General features: G+C 42.0%; 1 protein-coding gene across 1 annotated transcript in view; it reads left to right on the forward strand.

Moving 5' to 3' along the window:
- LOC149284634 (ryanodine receptor 3-like) overlaps positions 1-20,792 on the forward strand; it is a 147,394-nt gene that overhangs the window by 68,039 nt on the left and 58,563 nt on the right. The window contains 17 exon segments of the mRNA XM_089496281.1: positions 5,709-5,855; positions 6,368-6,430; positions 7,178-7,253; positions 7,495-7,618; positions 7,766-7,881; positions 8,100-8,167; positions 8,499-8,620; positions 10,846-10,895; positions 12,079-12,139; positions 12,750-12,988; positions 13,389-13,470; positions 15,599-15,729; positions 17,510-17,830; positions 18,317-18,557; positions 18,648-18,735; positions 18,878-18,970; positions 19,698-19,712. Of these exon segments, the coding sequence (XP_089352407.1) occupies positions 5,709-5,855; positions 6,368-6,430; positions 7,178-7,253; positions 7,495-7,618; positions 7,766-7,881; positions 8,100-8,167; positions 8,499-8,620; positions 10,846-10,895; positions 12,079-12,139; positions 12,750-12,988; positions 13,389-13,470; positions 15,599-15,729; positions 17,510-17,830; positions 18,317-18,557; positions 18,648-18,735; positions 18,878-18,970; positions 19,698-19,712 (2,037 nt within the window).

The following is a 20,792-nucleotide window of genomic DNA, read 5'->3' on the forward strand; positions in this document are numbered from 1 at the left end:
AACTACATTCTTGACCAGGGGCGTCCACGTTTTTTCTGCAGTGGGCCACTTCATCAGAATTGTATACGTGCGCGGGCCGCACTCTTTTCTCACTGTGTGAAAATATGGCCTTTAATAAGATATGTAGATTAAAATAAAGTAAAAGACACAAAACCTTTACTTTCCCTCTCACTGATTTCTGGGCCTAGAAAGTTTTGTGACTACAAATTCAGGAATCTGGATAAATAAAAATGAAATAGTTTTTTGATTTTAGGGATACACCGAAATGAAAATAATGGACCAAAACCGAAAATTCAGGGTTCACTTAGCCGAAACTGAAAATTACCCCCCCCCCTACACACTTTTAATAAAAGTAAGTTACACACCAAAATTGTACAAAAATATTATTTATTATGATTGTTAACAGCAATCTCAGGCATACTCAGATTCCAGCATGTACTGGTTGGCTGTACCAGTATTTTTTGTCCAATTTTAGTGTTAACCACACTTTTATTAAAAGTAACACACCACAGCCACCCTGTACCAGCATGTACTGGCTGACTTGGGATGGTAGGAGTGTGATTGCTAACAGCAATCTGCTAGCAGCAATCACAGTCCCATCATGCCTAGGTTACAGCATTTACTGGTTGCCTGGGTATAAAAAGATTGTGTTTGCTGTTAGCAATCACACTCCTATCATGCCAGGTCAGCCAGTACATGCTGAAACTGCCAGCAGTATGGGGTCTGCACTTACGGCCACCCTGTACCAGCATGTACTGGCTGACTTGGCATGATAGGAGTGTGATTGCTAACAGCAATCACAGTCCCATTATGCCTAGGTTCCAGCATTTACTGTTTGCCTGGGTATGAAAAGAGTGTGTTTGCTGTTAGCAATCACACTCCTAACATGCCAAGTCAGCCAGTACATGCTGAAACCTGGCTAGCTGCCCCCTTGTGTATTGATGCTGCCAGCAGTATGGGGTCTGCACTTACAGCCACCCTGTACCAGCATGTACTGGCTGATTTGGGATGATAGGAGTGTGATTGCTAACTGCTAACGGCAATCACAGTCCCATCATGCCTAGGTTCCAGCATTTACTGGTTGCCTGGGTATAAAAAGAGTGTGTTTGCTGTTAGCAATCACACTCCTATCATGCCAGGTCAGCCAGTACATGCTGAAACTGCCAGCAGTATGGGGTCTGCACTTACGGCCACCCTGTACCAGCATGTACTGGCTGACTTGGCATGATAGGAGTGTGATTGCTAACAGCAATCACAGTCCCATTATGCCTAGGTTCCAGCATTTACTGTTTGCCTGGGTATGAAAAGAGTGTGTTTGCTGTTAGCAATCACACTCCTATCATGCCAAGTCAGCCAGTACATGCTGAAACCTGGCTAGCTGCCCCCTTGTGTATTGATGCTGCCAGCAGTATGGGGTCTGCACTTACAGCCACCCTGTACCAGCATGTACTGGCTGATTTGGGATGATAGGAGTGTGATTGCTAACGGCAATCACAGTCCCATCATGCCTAGGTTCCAGCATTTACTGGTTGCCTGGGTATAAAAAGAGTGTGATTGCTGTTAGCAATCACACTCCTATCATGCCAGGTCAGCCAGTACATGCTGAAACTGCCAGCAGTATGGGGTCTGCACTTACGGCCACCCTGTACCAGCATGTACTGGCTGACTTGGCATGATAGGAGTGTGATTGCTAACAGCAATCACAGTCCCATCATGCCTAGGTTCCAGCATTTACTGGTTGCCTGGGTATAAAAAGAGTGTGTTTGCTGTTAGCAATCACACTCCTATCATGCCAAGTCATATTGTTGATTTTTTTTTGTCCAATTGTGGTGTGTTACTTTTAATAAAAGTGTGGTTACACACTAAAATTGGACAAAAATTACTGGTACAATGCCCAGCCAACCAGTACATGCTGGAATCTGGGTATGCCATGAGATTGCTGTTAACAATCATAATATATCATTTTTTGTCCAATTTTGGTGTGTGACTTACTTTTATTAAAAGTGTGTGGGGGGTCAGTTTCAGTTTCGGCTAAGTGAACCCTGAATTTTCGGTTTTGGTCCAGAATTTTATTTTTAGTGCATCGCTAAAATAAATAGAACGATTTTATTTTTACTTATCCAGAATCCTGAATTTGTAGTCACAAAACTTTCTAGGCCCAGAAATCAGTGAGAGGAAAAGTAAAGGTTTTGCGTCATTTACTTTATTTTAATCTGCATATTTTATTAAAGGCCATATTTTCTCACAGTGACAAATGAGTGCGGCCCGCGCACGTATACAATTCTGATGAAGTGGCCCACTGCAGAAAAAACTTGGACGCCCCTGCCTTATAATGTTTGTCGTTTCTGATTAAAAAATGCAGGGAAAACTGGTAAAAAGCTGTAGGTAATGCAGAGCCTGGGAGGGAGATGCCAGCTGAGCTTACTAGGGTCGGGAATAAGGTGTGAGACAGTAACCGACATGGGGGAGACCGGCTCTGGAAGACTTCCAGGAGTGGAATGCGAGAGCGCACATCATGCCGACAACGAACATGAACACGTTTCAAGGGCTGCTTTATCTTGGCTCAGGCAGCCAACACGTTGCTTGAACTTTCATATAGAGAGTCACGCCACAGCTGGCAGTCACACGTCAGACTTTCACAATGCTATAAAATAAATCTATATATACGGTATATATTCTTGTTATTATTATTATATAACACAGATTCCATAGCACTGCAGAATAAAGGTATCCAGATAAATCTGAATGGAGACAGAAATTGCATTGGGGGCCTGCCCTTTATTAGCTTACATTTTAAAGATGACTTTGTTTTTGTGTACACTATATATACACTTGTATACACTATAATGTACTATATCCTCCAAAATACATCACAATGATTGGTAGGCTGTAAAAGGGCATCCTTTCTCCTGAGACATAGGAGATCGAGTGATTATTAAGAAACCGCAGAGCAAAGCTGGGCTGCGTTACAGAAATATAATAAAATAATGTAATATTAAGTGTATGAAAATGGTTTAAAACCAAAGCCCTCCCTGACACCTTATTTAGCAAACATGTATTTATCCATTTGTACTTTTGGCATAACATGCATTGCAGTAAAATATTTAGTCCTGTTTGTAAAGTATAACCACAAAGATCTTCTCGTTCACCTGAAGATTTCATTCACTACAAATTCATTCTCCGTTCCTATACATCGGCCCTCCATCTCTCTAAACCAACATTTCATTTCATTAATCACCTCTCTTTCCCATAACCCTAAACGTCTATTCTCCACTTTTAACACCCTTCTCAGGCCCATAGCACCTCCCTTGCCTTCCAACTTCTCTGCCCAAGAGCTTGCCACCTATTGACACCATCAGGGACAACATCCTCCCCCATAGTGTCAATCATATGGTACCTCAACCTCCCTCCTCACCTGAATCCATCCTCACCTGCTTCAGCCCAGTAACACCCTTTTAGGTTTCCAGGGTCCTGTTGTCCTCACACCTCACCACCTGTCCCCTCGACCCTGCACCTTCACATCTCCTACCACCCCTCTCTAGTGTCCTTAGCCCAACCCTAACCCACATCTTTAATCTCTCCTTTTCCTCTGGTGTATTCCCATCCTCATTCAAACATACCATCATCTCCCCTATCCTAAAGAAACCTTCCCTTGATCCCCCATCCCCATCAAACTACCGTCCAGTTTCACTTCTCCCGCTAGCTTCCAAACTGCTGGAACGATTAACTTACAATCAACTAACAAACTTTCTCTCTTCAAACTCTCTAATTGACCCTCTACAATCCGGTTTCCATCCACAGCATTCAACAGAGACTGCACTCACTCAAATTACTAATGACCTCTTTGCAGCTAAAACAAAAGGCCAATTCTCACTGGTTGTTCTCTTGGACCTCAGCACCCTTTGACACAGTCGACCACCTCCTCCTACAAACCCTCCGTGACACGACTCTTTCACGGATAAAATCCTACTCTTTCTAACTCCTTTGTAACCATACTTATAGTGTCTCATTCACTGGAACTTGCTCCTCTCCCCTACCGCTATCTATTGGTGTTCCTCAAGGCTTAGTTCTTGGGCCTCTGCTATTCTCCATCTACACTTCTTCCCTCGGACAACGTATTTCTTCTTTTGGTTTCCAGTACCATCTATATGCAGATGACACCTTAATCTATATTTCTGCTCCTGACCTTTCCCCCTCTCTTTTAACTCGCCTCACCGACTGTCTATCAGGAATTGCATCATGGATGGCGTCCCGTTACCTAAAGCTCAACATCTCTAAGACCCAACTCATGATAATCCCGCCATCTGCTCCATCCACTTATCCTGACATCTCTATTACCGTTGACAACCCCACTATCCAACCAACAGTCCAGGTTCGCTGCCTTGGTGTCACCCTCGACTCTGCTCTCTCCTTTATCCCTCACATCCAGTCCCTTCAATCCATCCTCAACACTGCAGCTAGAGCAATTTTTATCTGCAGCCGTTCCTCATGCGCCGCCCCACTCGCTTCACTGACTCCCCATACCCTTCAGAATCAAATTTAAACTTCTGGCCCTGACCTACAGAGCCCTTAACAACTCTGCACCCCCTTACATCTCTTTCCTCCTATCCAAATACACCCTTACCCGCCCTCTTCGCTCCTCTCCAATCTTCTACTGTTGTTACCTCTTCCCACTCCCGTCTTCAGGATTTCACCCTCACCTTGTGGAATTCCCTTCCCCGTTCCGTCAGACTTTCTGCCTCGTACGCAACTTTCAAAACCACTCTGAAAACCCACCTGTTCAGGGAAGCGTACAACATTCCTTCCCAGTACTCCCAACCATCATCGTCATCAAGCCATCTGAAGAATCAACAGCTTCGACACATCATCGGAACCAAATCAACTCATCCCCATCCAAGCCGTCCTCTCCTGTCGTGTCACTTCCCCCTCAACCACCGACTAGATTGTAAGCTCACGAGAGCAGGGCCCTCTTCTCCTTTGCACCAGTTTGTTATTGGATGTGAAATAGTTTTACTGACATTTTATAAATAAATGTACTGTAATGTAATCTTCTCTGACTCCGCTGGTGTGTAATAGAGCAGAGGGTGTTTAATGAGCAGTATCTGTGTAGAGATATATCGGCACGTGTATTCGTGAGCCCTAAAAAAGGCAAGCAATTCAAGAAGATAACTAAAAAACTTAAACTACATCCCGTATCATTAAAATGTATTTCTCCAATACATTTTCCTAGCAGCACATTAAACATAAACAGGTCTTATTAAAGGAAAGGTTCAGACCTGGATATGAATATAACTAGAAAGTACTATTTTGTATTTATTAGATTATTCTGCTCCATGCTGCGCAACATTTCCGCAAAGCGGCGTCTCTTAACATGCACTTTACGTTATATGCTATGTGCAGTTATATTGTTGTTGGCTCCTAGTTAGGGGCTATAATATGATCGCTTACTACAAACGAATGTGATGTTGGAGCTTTAGGACACGCATGTTTGAGTGAAATGACATTGTTACTCTCGTTTTATCCTGTAAACTGTGTTTGTAATTGCCTCATTGCTCACGCCAACGATCAGAATTGAACTGTGACATTTCGTAGCTGCGACCTTCCAAAAAGCCCAGTTTTATTCCGTGAATATTTCTAGAACCGACGCAGAGTAGAAGTGTCTAACGACTCTAAAGACCCGGTGGTCGTTTATCTCTGTCTTTCAATAGGAGAAAGAGATTTATCGGTGGCCTGTCAGGGAGTCGGTGAAAACCATGTTGGCGACAGGCTGGAGCGTGGAACGTACGAAGGAAGGAGAAGCCCTGGCACTGCACAGGGAAAATGAGAAGATGCGCAGCATGTCCCAGGCCAGCCAGGTATTCGAGCGATCAAATGTACAAACATAATCATATCCCAGGTTAGACTCAGAGTGGGCAAGTCACAGGTTCACCTTCTAACTGGACTCCACATTCTAGACTACATCAGTGACTAACCAATGGTATGCTTATATATATATATATATATATATTAAAGGGAGCTGGCTTGGGTGGAATTTAAGAAGTAGGCCTATTGGTTTTTAGCATATATAATATCAGATTTCACATTTCAATTGTGGTAATAAAATTCTGTTTTATGGGTGGTAATGTGTATCTTAGCCACAGCCTGCAAGATTAGACTTGCAGCGGACTGGTTTTGTATGCGTATATGCTCAAACCGAGCACTATGTCCAAAGATCGCTAGCCAACGGTGAATGTAATAACTGAGGAGGAAGTGAATGCATTGATATGAAAACTGGAGATGTACTATGTAGGACTCACGTAGTCCATCGAGTTAACCTATGCTTTTATTGTCTTTGATTCGAGCATTCTGCCTGATCTATGTTTTGCAGGGAAATGGCTACACTCCTGTCCCAATCGATCTGAGCAATGTTGTCCTTTCCAGAGAGCTCCAGGTTTGTGTCCCCGTTATAGTTTATTTCTTTTCTCCAAACTGATTTTGCCCATCTGATCTGGCCATTGCTCCTTGCTATACTCTATATTTAGGATGGCCATATGCCTATCCCAGGGGTAGGCAATCTTCGGCTCTCCAGATGTTGTGAACTACATTTCCCTTGATGCTTTGCCGGCATTATGACTTTAAGAGCATTATGGGAGATGCAGTCCACAACATCAGGAGAGCCGGAGATTGCCTACCCCTGGCCTATCCCATACATATTGAAATTACCTCATTTTATTAACCTATACCGCACTGGCCAGAAAGTTGTTCCAATTATCTACCACCCTCTTAGTGTCAGAACATGTTTCAGGGCTTCACAATATATGTATGTATGATTAATTGTCGAATAAATATATATTTGTATGTATGGATGATAGCCCCCAAAAAAACAAATTGGATTTGATGCAGGATGACTTGGGTTTGGGAGAACACTATGGGCAGTGACCTAATAAGGCAGCGTTTCTCGTTAAGTTTGAAAACTGAGATTAGATCATTTTATCCCCATTTTATATCATATTATTGGAGCCTTAGTGGATTTTTCATAAATCTAGAGCCCCGCCAGACAAAATTGTTAAGGAAACCGGTCGTTCACTCTGCACAATGTTTTTTTTAAGGCTGTACTGGCCTATTTTTTTGATCTATGCATCAATTAAAATAAATATTTAGCTTTGGTCGGTTGTCTCTGCTTCCACCGCTTTTGCAGGGAATGGTTGAGGTGATGGCTGAAAATTATCATAATATTTGGGCCAAAAAGAAGAAACTAGAATTGGAGAGCAAAGGTAAGATATACATTTTTTGAAATGGTGCCTGGTTTTAAGAATAAGGGAGCAATCGTGTCCTCCGTTCTAACAGTACATAATGTGAAATGTAACTAATCTTTATTGAAGGCTCCGCTTTGCATTTATTAGTGAGTGTGGCTTTACTGTACACATAGGAGCACCCAATACAGAAAGTTATCATTTACAGAAAGGGAAAACCAATGCAAATAATCTGTTTGATGAATGAATTGTTGGTCTGCAGGCGGAGGGAGCCATCCATTACTTGTGCCGTACGACACCCTAACAGCCAAAGAGAAGTCCCGAGATCGGGAGAAAGCTCAGGAGCTTTTTAAATTCCTGCAAGTAAACGGTTACGCCATATCCAGGTACAGATGCAGCATTTAGCGTTCTGTAACATCTCTACTTTTTTGTTGATATATTCAAAATTAGAGTCCATTTTATTATTATGCATTAAATAAGATGCACATATTATTATCTTTGCATGATATGTATTTTTATAATATTTGTTACAGGGGATTAAAGGACATGGAGCTAGATGCTTCATCTATGGAAAAGAGATTTGCCTTCAAGTTCCTGAAGAAGGTTCTGCATTATGTTGACTCTGCACAGGAGTTCATTGCTCACTTAGGTAAGATGTGCCTCGTTGACCTGGTTTGGCATGGTGTACACCGTGTCTATTGAATGAAAGCAGTGGGCAGGGATTTTAGATCTGATATCTGAAATACAGTAATAATGCTTTTATTACATTATGTTTATTTCAATCATACGGCTCTTCACAGATCATGTACCGAGGACTAACAATAAATATTATTGTCTAACATATCTATTTAAAATGTACCGTAACAGAGGCTGTTGTTGGCAGCGGAAAAAGCGAAAAATCTCCCCACGAGCAAGAAATCAAATTTTTTGCTAAAGTAAGTGGTTTTGAAACATTCATAAATGTTTTCCCCTTGTTACGGTTGTACATGAGATATTAATAACGATATATTAACCCTTGCTGCTTGAACTTTCGTTGCCTATGGAATTGAATCCATCTGGAATGGTCATACCATATTTTGTAACAGAGGCTCAGAAATTGTTCACATCATTTATTAAATGATTCATACCGTAGCCCTCCTTGTTTACATCCTTGGTTATCGATAGAGTGAAGATGGATAAAAGGCTATTTTCCTTTCATTTGCTCATACCAGATGATGTTTGTCAGCATCCAGGTAAATCCAGCGTCCTCTTTTTTCCCCGTTCTAGGTTCTCCTTCCTCTCGTTGACCAGTACTTCAAGAATCACTGTCTGTACTTCCTCTCCTCCCCAACGAAAACCCTGAGCAGCAGCGGCTATGCATCCAACAAAGAAAAAGAGATGGTGGCGAGGTAGGTGGCAATAATGTGGTTTCTAGATGTATAAAAAGTGAAGCCATCATCTCTTTTAAGGTTTTTAAACATAATTTGTAAGAGAACTAAGCAGATTTCTTTGAGCTATAAACCTGATAGAAGAGTAGTTACAAGGTTAAAGTCCCACCAGAGATGTTGCTTTCCCATGGCCTTTATTATAGCTCAGAGTGTTGTATAGCACAAAGGAACAAAGGAATCTATCACATCGTGGTGATGTCACCTAAATTAGCTGTGATGGGCTTCTGGATCATGTACTGGGAATGTAAAAATGATTTTAATGGTCAGGCCAGATGAGCTGAATGGTACTTCCCTGCCATCAAGTTCTGTGTTTCTATCTTAATTGTCAACCTCTGAGTGCTAAGAAGTGACAGGAGAGTAAGCCAGTTTAAATGTATGTAAAATAATGTAACCAAATCGATATGTATCACGTGTGCCGCGTTAGTATGCCACTGAGAACAGCCGTTTAAACTGATTGAGTGTTGTGATTATTCTCTCCATTAAGTCACTTCTTGGCTTGGTTGGTAAGCAGTGTGGCGCACAAGGACCTGTGTAGACAGCATAAAGCTGCTCAGCACCATGTTTGTTGGAAAGCTGGACATTACTGTTCTTTTACATTCTGTTTCTCTTCACTTCTTGACTGTTTACTAATCATTTAATGTCGATTATTGTTTTAGTTGCTTTTAATGATTTATATGTAAAGAAAGTGTTGCTTTGCTGAGAAGGTGGTGGATGAGTGGGATTACCTTCCTGCCAGAAACATACAGGCTCGCCTCTTGATTTCAGATCCTGTAGGGTCATAACAATAAACTCCTGGGCCCAGCTGGTGAGACCCCCTGGTTTTATAAATGCTTCCCTAATGACCCCCCCCCACACACACACACACACACAAACCTCATTATAAGCAGTTAGGAGCCCTTCTTGTATATTCGCACAGAGAGTCCCGTTTGTTGGAGTCAGCGCTGGGTCTGGCTGGCTTGAGTACCGGATGCTTTTGATGAGTTGCATCTCCAGTGTGGCAATAGCTGAGTGGGTAACTAAAAAGAGCAAAAATATAAGTGAGGGTTTTGGTGAATCCCTCAATGCAAATAAAATGTAAAATATTAGGCGACACTCAGCTGTCGGACGCATTAAATACGATGGATGTCACCCGAGCACTGTTTGGCATAGATGGCTATTTTGTTATGTATCAACATGCAGTATTTTTAATGTCACTAAATGTCATGCTTCGGGTTGGCTTATTGTATAAAACTATAAAAAGGAGCTGGGAATGACAGCTGCTTCCAGATTTTCCATAATAGGGACGGTCCATTATATACAAGCGACGGCCTTTGTTAGCAGAAAACGTTTAGATGATGAGACTACTTTTGATGATCAGAGGTATAAAGCTATTGAAGAGACTCTATAATAAAACCGAAGAGCAGAGACTTTTACAATGGAAGCTATAATCATACATTTTCTTAAGAGAACCCGTTGGAGTTGGAGGGGCTTCATCTGATTTTCTTTTTCTTCTGTCGGAGAAAAAAGTCTCAGGTGTATGAAAAATGTCAGGATCTCCTGAGAACAAATGTCCCAAATAGAAAAAGCCGCCCAAAGTCACCGTGAAGCCAGGCTCTGCGAGAAAAGCCGAGGGTCCCACCTTTAGTCCCTCTGGGATTCTGATATAGGAAGAGTTGGAGGAAACAACACCCAAGCGTTACAGGGCATGGGGGGTATTATAATATGGTCATAATCAAGCAGTTATGGAGAAATGTGAGCCATTATAAAAAAGACAACCCGATTTCAGCGTGTACAGAGAATAATAGTGTGGAGGTATTTGTGATATGTGTTCTCAATGAGCCGTAGCAACCCATATCCGAGACCCATGGAGCCAAGCGGAGAAATCCGCCACACAAAAGAAGAACAGGAAAGCTGTATAGACCAAGGATGGTTTTCAGGGAATGGAAGCACAGAGTTTAATTAAAATATCATAAAACTATGTCACTTCAGGACAGAGCTGTACATAACTGCCGTAGTTTATGACAAATGCACAAGGGGTAACATGGGTTGTAAAGCAGTCTATAACCCACTGCAAATCAAATAATTTTAGGTTCTTCTAGCAACAACCATTTATTTTTGATAGAAATCTCCTTATTTTCCTTTCCTAACCTGCAACTTTTTGTTCTCTTTCATTTTTTCCCTCTCTCTTTTTTCCTTCTTTACTTCAGTCTGTTCTGCAAACTGGCAGCCCTTGTCAGACATAGGATTTCACTCTTTGGTAAGTCGACGTAAAATAAGGTCAGGAGAGAATCTGTAACGCTAGAGTCTGCAGTTGTAAACCAAATGCGGTGACATTCATGCGCATTGTTCTGTGTGGTGATGACGAATGAGGAGTATATTATCTGTGGCCCCCGCTGATCAGAATTTCATTGAGTCTTTTGTGGATTGCATGTTACGAGACACAAGTGCGTGTTGTTTCGGCGGACTCATTCTGTCCTTTTAAATCCTCTGCGAAGCAGAAAACAAAGTCGTTAAACGATTAAACCTCTTACAGACTGCAATGCGGGATGATGTGTGCCGTGTTCTCAGCAACATGTGACCTCTACAATATACATCATTGTATGGCCAGCTATTAGAATATTATATATATCGTGCTCTTAAATAAAAATGTATTTAATATTTTGCATCCAACAAGGTCAAAGCCATTAGTTCACGTTTTATGACTTATTGTCACCTTCACCTACGCATGGCACCTGCATGAAACTCTGAGAAATATCACCAACTACTATATTTCATGAATGTTTACACATTGTTTGAATGTGTTTATTTGTAGTGTTTTGTGTTTTTTTTATGTGCTGTTCCACTTAGACAAGACATTTTAGCAAATGCAGATATGTCTTTTTTTTCCCCATTTGAAAGTTTCATCTTATAAAAGAAACCTTTTTAAATGGCAGGAACCTATCAGTGCCTGTTTTTGTGTCACATGACAAGAGTTTCCAACAAACTATATAAATGAGGTCACATTTTATTGGGTTACAAATTATTTCTGTGGCAGGTTTGGACACTATTAAGAATGATAACCGTAATGCTGCATATAGCTAAACACGCCAGCAGGTGGGACAGCACCTTTAGTGTTTTAGTGTACAATACTTGGTGCAATTTTAAAAGAACCTTCCACTGCTTGCAATATGGCGATAAGAATTTTTACACCAGAATGACTCTTTATAAGTAACCCCCGTTATGATATCGGTCAATCAATCAACTGTGAAAACCCAACAAGTCAATCAATGAGGTATACGACTATATTTATTTGAACATCAGTGTCGGATAGTTGGGGAAAGGTTGCTTTGAACCATTTCAGGACAGCATGTGCTCATGTGACGTTGTTTTCAGGCGGCCGTGATATAACCTGGAAATTCCATGATAATATTTCTTTATTCTCTTCTTTTTGTTCATTAAAGGCAGTGACTCTTCCACCATGGTGAGCTGTCTGCACATTCTCGCTCAGACGCTCGACACACGGTATGCTTTTTTTCTTGTTTGTTTATGTTACTCTCTTTGTGTCACATTATTAAATACATTATTGATACAGGTTTCTACTCTGAAACACCAGATGGTACCTCATCCAGCAATAGATATTTCTTATTAAATTGTTCTGGACAGTTGCATTTTTAGTTTTTGAGACAGCTTTTGGATATCCAACTGGTTTTCTCTTAATTTCTTATGTATGCTTGATAAACAGATGATTTTTTATGTGTAATCTCTTCCCCCCCCCCCCCCCCCACACACACCTCACTCCAGGTTAATAGTAGGTTCTGGGGACCCCAGATTATTTTATTAATAAATACTACATGCGAATGTAGTCTGTGGTTGAATTTTGCAAGCTACAATTCATTCTTGTATACAGTACATTCTTGTTTAAGTATGTGTGTGTCTGTAGAATAATTTTCATGTAGTTTCTCATAAATTTGAAATAGTTTAGTAGTTAAAATGAAACGGAATCAAAATATCGTATTGGTGATGCGGTAGGTTTCCAGAGGGTAGATATATGCCAAGTGAGTAGTAACTGTTCTGACATTTTAGTAAATATTGCTCTTCCCCGTTGAGTATTTAGTTTCTCTTATCTAATTAGCACAGTGATGAAGTCCGGCTCGGAGCTGGTGAAAGCCGGAGTTCGTGCGTTCTTTGAGAATGCTGCTGAAGACTTGGAGAAAACGTTGGAGAATCTGAAGTTGGGGAAATTCACCCACTCCAGGACACAAATGAAAGGCGTTTCCCAGAATATTAACTACACCACAGTGGCTCTCCTGCCAATCCTGACTTCCATCTTTGAGCACGTGGCTCGCCATCAGTTTGGGGTGGATTTACTCTGTACGTCCACTTTCTATTATTTGTCACCATCACTACATATACATTGACCATATTACCCTATTTCATGGTGGTTGTGAAGTTGTAACACGTCTGAACCTCGCTACACAGTATTAAAAATTCTATCGATGGTTCCCAAGCTACATAGGTTTGACTTAATACCTTAAAGGAAGTGTTCTTTTTTCCCCCTGACGTGACTGCCCCTAATGTACTAAACCCCATGTTTCCAAAGCCTCCTTTTTCCCTAAGGAGACAACCTGTCTAGCCTGGCTAGCTTGACAACAGCACGGACCGGTGGCTGCTGGGTTCTTACACTCAATGGCGCCGGTGCATTAATATACAGATCCATATTTCGTACTGATGTATTAGCTATTTATTCTCTCTCTACCTTTCCTACTTCTAGTGGACGACGTGCAAGTTTCCTGCTACAGAATCCTGTGCAGCCTTTACTCCCTCGGGACCGGAAAGAACATCTATGTTGAAAGGTACTTCGACAAAAATACCGTGCATCCATGATTCATCGCTCAGAGTACAACAGCACTGACAGGGGAAACTATCCGGTCCGTGTGCCAAGACAGAAGCCAAATGGTCGATTCCACCGACTGTACTTGAATCAGTTGCCCCATATCTTTTCCCCTAAGCATTCTGCTCTTTTAGTCTGATCTGATGTTAGCATATGTGGGTTCAAAGTCTTTTAGACAAAGGATTGAAACAGAGAGAGGTCAGACGGACGGAGACAACGTGGAACAAAAGGCAGAAGTGTGATCGTGGATTCCTGCATGTGTGCAGGTTGTGTTCCAGTGTATATGTGACAAGCCCTCTCAAGCACCAGATCCTATAAAAATCATACAGCATTCCTGTGTATATCCTTTATATATACATGACTGCCGAATGTTACAAAAACTTTAAATCCTAAAGTGTCAGAAACTTGATATCCGCCAAGCCCAGCTTCCTGAAACGTTTTCTAGAATTAATGTGTATTACAACAATTCACAGAGGACGCTATTAGACGACGTGTTTTGGATCATCTCCAAATCCTGTTGTGCTTGCCACTGTTCAGTTTGAGACATTGCGGATCCGAACCTAGAATTTTATTCCGGGTTTTTCAGTAATGTTACCTTGAGACCTGTATTTTGGAGAATATAGCGGTGACCTGTAATTAACCGAGCCTGCGAGCAGCGTGGCAAATTATTTGCAAGGCATCAAAGTAAACATTTATTTTATATTATGACATCTTTGCCTCCTCTTTATTCGACCCCTATAAAAAAAAAAGGCAGTGAAAATATTTGCGTGGCAGCTTTTAGCGAATAACGCCGTTTATTTTTTTTTTCCCCCCGGGAAGCCTATTATGATAGTATGAATAGAGATTTTGAACTGGTATGAATTGCATTCCACATGAAAGGACTAGATGATAAACAGAGCTTTAAACAATTCCCAAGGATACAAAAGCTGTCCCAGAATCTGCTGGCGGAGGGAAATATTCAATGCAAACGAGCTTTGAATACCCTGATAAGTAAGTGTCAGCGGATTAGAATAAGAGGAGTATCCGTCCTATCGTCCTGATGTGCTGTATAAATAGTATAAGTGCTGCTGTTTGCAAACAGCAGGGACAGTCCCTCTGCTTCGGGAAAACGCAGAACTGCTATAAATGATTGACAGATCAGATGTTACTGGTGTTTGATGGGGATTAAAGAGCTCTTGGGATCATCGCTTGACTCGTCCCTCTAGCAGGCTGGATCGGGCAATGATCCCAAGAGCTTACTACTGGCATGGCTGGGAAAACCGATTGTATTCTGGCTGACAAGTGGACGAACTTTGTCATAAGGCTTTCATTACTGAACGGCCCAGAGCTCCACTTAACGTTTTAACCCTTTTATGTGCAGTCTACATCCTGCTATAAATGTGATCCAAAGGCTGAAGGATTACGTGTCTTCCTGCGTGGCACCAACTGTGTTGCTGGCCAAATAAAACCTATCTGGATAAATTGCTTGTCTGCAGAAATGTCAGCTGTCTGAATGTTTCCTTTGCTTTTTAGTTTTTTTTTTTATTCCTCCTTTATTGAAGCCGACATGTAGAGACTAAATTGCCTGTCAAATGGAACAGACGGTAAGCTGCGAGACAGCCAATCAATTCAACGTTCCAGCGGCTTAAAACAGGCAATTGCACAGAAAAGCAGCAGGAGACGTACATAAATAAATACCTCGGGGTGATTGATTGGGCTCTCTGTCTCTGTATCGTTCAGACCACATGGGGAGAAATCAAAGATCTTACTTCAGAAATGCTGATGGCAAGAGTTAACAATAAGTACCGGAATCCAGCGTGTCATCAATGAAGGGCTTGGGCTAAAGAGTATACAGTGCCTGCGCGTGTGTTTATGTGTAGAACAAAGTTTAAACTGTACTTTAGGATTAAAAAGCCTTGGGAGGGACGTTTCGGCCAGAAAACCTAGATATCGGTCCTCTGGAGCCTCCCATGAGCGGTGTGATTTTATTCTCCATTCTGAGATTCAGAACTCTAAGCCACAAACAGTCTTTAACAATTTTTGATTGTGACTGTAATGTGTGTTTGGGACCAGGCGGGTACAAGCAATCTGTGTTATTTTTCTCCCCACAGGCAACGTCCAGCCCTGGGAGAGTGTCTGGCCGCTGTGGCTGGGGCTATACCCGTAGCTTTCCTCGAGCCTTCCCTGAACCACAACAACTCGCTGTCTGTTTACAGCACCAAGACTCCCAGGGAGAGAGCGAGTACGTATCTTTGCTGGTGCGATGCCTTTCCTTCCCGTGCTTCCAGTGTTTTTTAGGACATTTATTACACAACATTGGTATTACTAATAAAGTAATCGGCAAAAACGCACTAATATTTAAGCAGTTATATGAGATACTGGACATTGATAATGACTGCTTTAAGAAGAACAATTGGGCTCTCTTGGCACCCAAAGTATCCTCATGTAGGGTCTAGATTGTAAGCTTGCGAGCAGGGCTCTCTCCACCAAATGTATCGGTTTGTCTTAGTCTGTCAATTCTCGTCTTGTCATATCCCTTGAATATACCGTATTTGCTCGATTATAAGACGAGTTTTTTCCCAGAGCAAATGCTCTGAAAAATGCCCCTCGTCTTATAATCAGACCTCAAATAGGTCTGACTATGAGACGACTAAGATCCAGATCCCCCGCAGCGATGCAGGGGACCTGGAGCCTCCCCCCCCCCCAACTTACCGGTACTTCTGAGTCCCTGGTGCTTGGTCCGGGCAGCGTGTAGAGCTCTACGCGATTCGCCTAGACAACTTCCGCTGCAGCCGGGAGGAGGTGCGGTTAGCAGCGGGGGTTGTGTGCGTCCATCGCGCCGACCTTCCCTGGCTGTCAGAGATCAGAGTTCCCGTGATCTCTGACAGCTGAGGAAGGTCTGCGCGATGGATGGAGACAACCCCCGCTACTAGCCACACCTCCTCCCGGCTGCAGCGGAAGTTGTCTAGGCGAATCGCGTAGCGCTCTACACGCTGCCCGGACTAAGCACCGGGGACTCAGAAGCTCCGTTAAGTTTGGAGGAGGGAGGGGGAAGGGAGTGTTAAATGGGGGGCATAGGGCATTTCTGGAGGCAGAGTGCTCTGTGTAATGCCTTTTAACCCCCTTAATGCCACTCTGCCTCCAGAAATGCCTTTTAACCCTCTATATGCCACTCTGCCTCCTGAAATGCCTTATACCTCCCCATATGCCACTCTGCCCCATAATATGCTTTTTAACCCCCTAAATGCCAGAGTGGCATATAGGGGTATAAGGCAATTCTGGAGGCAGAGGGTTAAAAGGCGTATCATGGGGCACAGTGGCATTTAGAGGGTCAAAAGGCATATCATGGGGCACAGTGGCATATAGGGGGTATAAGGCATTTCTGGGGCAGAGTGGCAAGCCAAGGGGGCAGATGTGCATAACTGGGGGGGGGGGGGCAGGTTGAAAAAAAAAAAGGAAATAAAAACAAAATATTTTTCTCAATCAAAGCTTTTATTAACAAACATTTGTTCAAATAGTTTACATGAATTAACATTTACTGGTAAAACTTTTATTTCCTATAGGGTCGTCTTATATTCAGGCTTATTCTTTTTTTCATAAATTAATATTCAGATTTTGGGGGGTCGTCTTATAATTGAGCAACTACGGTATGTATTGTATTAAGTGCTGCATAAACTGTTGGCGCTATATAAATAAAAGATGATAATAATAATAGGGTCTACAGGTCCAGAGGCCTAATACAGCCACCCATGGATTCATTAGCAACCTTCATATCCAGGTTTGCGTATCGATAAAGCAATGCCACTAGACATGGCCATGTCAAAAACATGCAAAAAAAACCAACCCTATACAACTTTTCTTTGTGGGCAATGGGAATCACTTCAGAAATATCCACTCAACAATATCCAAACAAATTCATTTCCCGTAGAGACTAGCATGGCCAGTATGTCACTTCAAAACTCTATATTACATGAAAAGTATTTGTTTTCTGATGATGATCAGTCAAATTCGCCGTTCTGTAGTTCTAGGAATGCCAGATACAGTGGAGGAGATGTGTCCGGAAATGCCACACTTGGAGGGACTGATGAAAGAGATTAATGATCTGGCAGAGTCTGGAGCCAGATACACCGAGATGCCCCATGTCATTGAGGTTATACTCCCCATGCTGTGCAATTATTTGTCCTACTGGTGGGAGCGAGGAACAGAAAACGTGCCAGAGAACGCTAGGCCTTGCTGTACACAAGTGACTTCAGAACACCTGAGCGTGATCCTCGGCAACATCCTTAAGATCATTAACAACAACTTGGGAATCGATGAGGCATCGTGGATGAAAAGAATTGCGGGTGAGCTTTCACACATTAGAGACAAAAAGCTGACAAGCTTGAGATCATCATATCACTGATTGTCTATCTTTTTTTCTTTGTTAAACTCTTAACATATTCACATTACATCCAGTAACGTTATAATCCAAGAGATTGTGCCATTAGAATGATTTCATGGCTTTACTGATCCAAGCACTGGCTTTACAAGGCTTTAGGCTTTGATGTGGCTCAGTGCTTGACACCATCGGTGGTCCTCTGATCCCCTCTCACACTGAAGGCAATGAGGAATAGTTTGCACGTGGGGGGGGGGGGACATATCACCGTATTTATAAAGTACCAGTGTTAATTCCTCCGTTAGCACCCTAATAAATATGTGAGCATATGCTGTGTCCCCCTTAGACGAAATTCTGCCTTGGATTGAACCTCTTAATGTGCAGAATAGAAATTCCGAAACCCATTCTTCCAGATCATGTGACTAATCTTTAATGTCGGTGCACTCGTTCGCAGTCTATGCCCAGCCGATTATCAGCAAGGCTCAGCCAGATCTCCTAAAGAGCCATTTCCTTCCAACCCTGGAGAAACTGAAGAAGAAAGCAATCAAGATTGTACAGGAGGAGGAACAACTGAAAGCAGACAGCAAGTCAGACACTCAGGAGGCAGAACTGCTGATTCTGGATGAGTTTGCTGTTCTATGCAGGGATCTGTATGCCTTCTACCCAATGCTTATCCGATATGTGGACAATAACAGGTGCGTGGAGGGGCCTTCCTCGATGCGACACAAATACTTTATGCGCTTAAAATCTTTTGTTTTTACGGTTCTCTGTTTTGTCTAACTCAGGTCCAACTGGCTCAAAAAGCCAGATCCAGATTCAGATGAGCTCTTCCGAATGGTGGCTGAAGTGTTCATTCTGTGGTGCAAGTCGCATGTAAGGAATCTTTGATTACATTTATCTTACACGGACAATGGGCTGGACGAGCATATATAGAAATGAAGTTTTCAACATGACTGCAGCACAGATTTACTTTGAGGGTAGCATTACATGACCATGCTTAACCATTTTTTATTAGAACTTCAAGAGAGAAGAACAGAATTTTGTGATTCAGAACGAAATCAATAACTTGGCATTTCTAACAGGGAACAACAAGAGCAAGATGTCAAAGGTAAATTTGTTTGAGGTGCTCTATAGATGTCTAAAATATGACGTGTCTGCGCAGGGTATTGGTCATATACATGTGCATACATTACATCTGATGTATATAAGCCTCCCGGTTCCCTTTCATATACATTATAAATATATGGATTCTTCATAATGCCTCCGAAAGCCTATACTTAAAACTAAAATGTTGTATGGATGAGTAGGTTACATTTGAATTATTATCATTTTGTCATTTTCATTAAATACCAGAATTATCCTAAAATCAAAATACCCAAGGGCGTTGAGATGTATACAATGCACGGTATTAGTATAATGGGACTAAATGAATAAAACTTGAATATGCCATTTGTGTTCCATACTCAGTATGACACAGATTGGTACATGAACAAAATCTTTCATCATCCAAGACGTTTTATTACAGAGGATGCTTACAAGGATCTTGGTACTGAATGCAGAAACATCACACTTTATGCCTAACATCAAAGGGCAAGTCCTAAGTAGGACATCTAGCTCATAGTTTAAAAGATTTGGAAACGGGGAACCAAATATGTCTTGTTAATTGTCCACCTAACAAGCCAAAGGACACAGGTTTACCAGACTATGGTCACCGTAGAGTCATCTTTACTGTTGCTGTTCACTTGACTTCCAACCACCTTCACAAAAGACTAAGGCGTAAATGGTTCCTTTTCCATCTGTTTACTTACTGTCTCCTGCATTTTTCTTTCACACAGCCCATACAAGTGAAGGTACAGCATGCATGACCTGTCTGTAATAGCTAGCCTGGCTCATCCATTCATATGTTCCATCAGTCCTAGCAGTGGCGTCACCAAGGGTACATTGCAATTTCCGCAGACGCGGTTATTATGGAATAACGATGGACTTTCTCTTTAGAAAACTCACAACAGGAGGCCTAGCAAACTTTTTGGGAGCAATTACCATTTCTACCAGCTGAGCCCTAGTGCTAATTGCACACAATCTAGCTAGCCTTAGAATTCTTCTAGTTCTTCTTTATAATTACCATGTATTTCTGCAAATATTTTTTTTTTGTTTACAAAGCAAGTGTTACAGGATGATATTTAAGTGTTTTTTTCTAATTAATTTTAGAAATTTGGTTTGTATGAGTTCAGAATCAATTCTATATCCAGATCAACCAGAGGAAGCAATGTGATCTTTAGTGCCGCATCGTGTCATTGTGCTATGAATGTTATTTCGGAACCTTGTGCTGTTCAATACAACTTGCGGGATCGGATCCTTCTGTGCTTTAGTCCGGTACTGGACGAAGGAACGTTATTTCATTGTTATGCTGTCTTTATACGTCAGGATAGCGTTTTGGTCCATTCAAAAACCAAAAAGCCCTTGTGACGCCACTGATGTGGCGGTACTGTGTCGCACAATCGTAGTCCGTTTCATGGATCGCTGTTGTAGAAATTTGTTGAAGGCGCCACTGTAAGCAAAGCTTTGATGCCCAACAAGCCGTATTCCATACCAGCTGGCGGTTTTCATGGAAAAGTATAATACAAGGTTAATCAGAGAGGTATCTCCAACCATGTAAGTGGATGTTCTTTAGTCTGTATGCAGCTCCATTCTCTTCTGTAGTACTGCTCATGGCTGCGTTAAACCTATTACCGTGTCCAACAGCCTACTGAGTTCTTATCGTACTCAACATTGCTTTAGGTAACCGAGTCCCAAGCCGTGAATGAAGCACGTTCAACCCAAACTATATGTAAAGCAGCTGTATAGAGATTCAGCCCTGTCTAAAACATATAAGAACACGCCATTAGATGTCTGGAGCAGCCCTACCAGAAAAGATCCCACCTGGGGCCGTC

The sequence above is a fragment of the Sceloporus occidentalis genome, unplaced genomic scaffold (genome assembly GCF_023333645.1).
Source record: "Sceloporus occidentalis isolate IW3139 unplaced genomic scaffold, rSceOcc1.0.p SCAF_89, whole genome shotgun sequence".
NCBI lineage: Eukaryota > Metazoa > Chordata > Lepidosauria > Squamata > Phrynosomatidae > Sceloporus > Sceloporus occidentalis.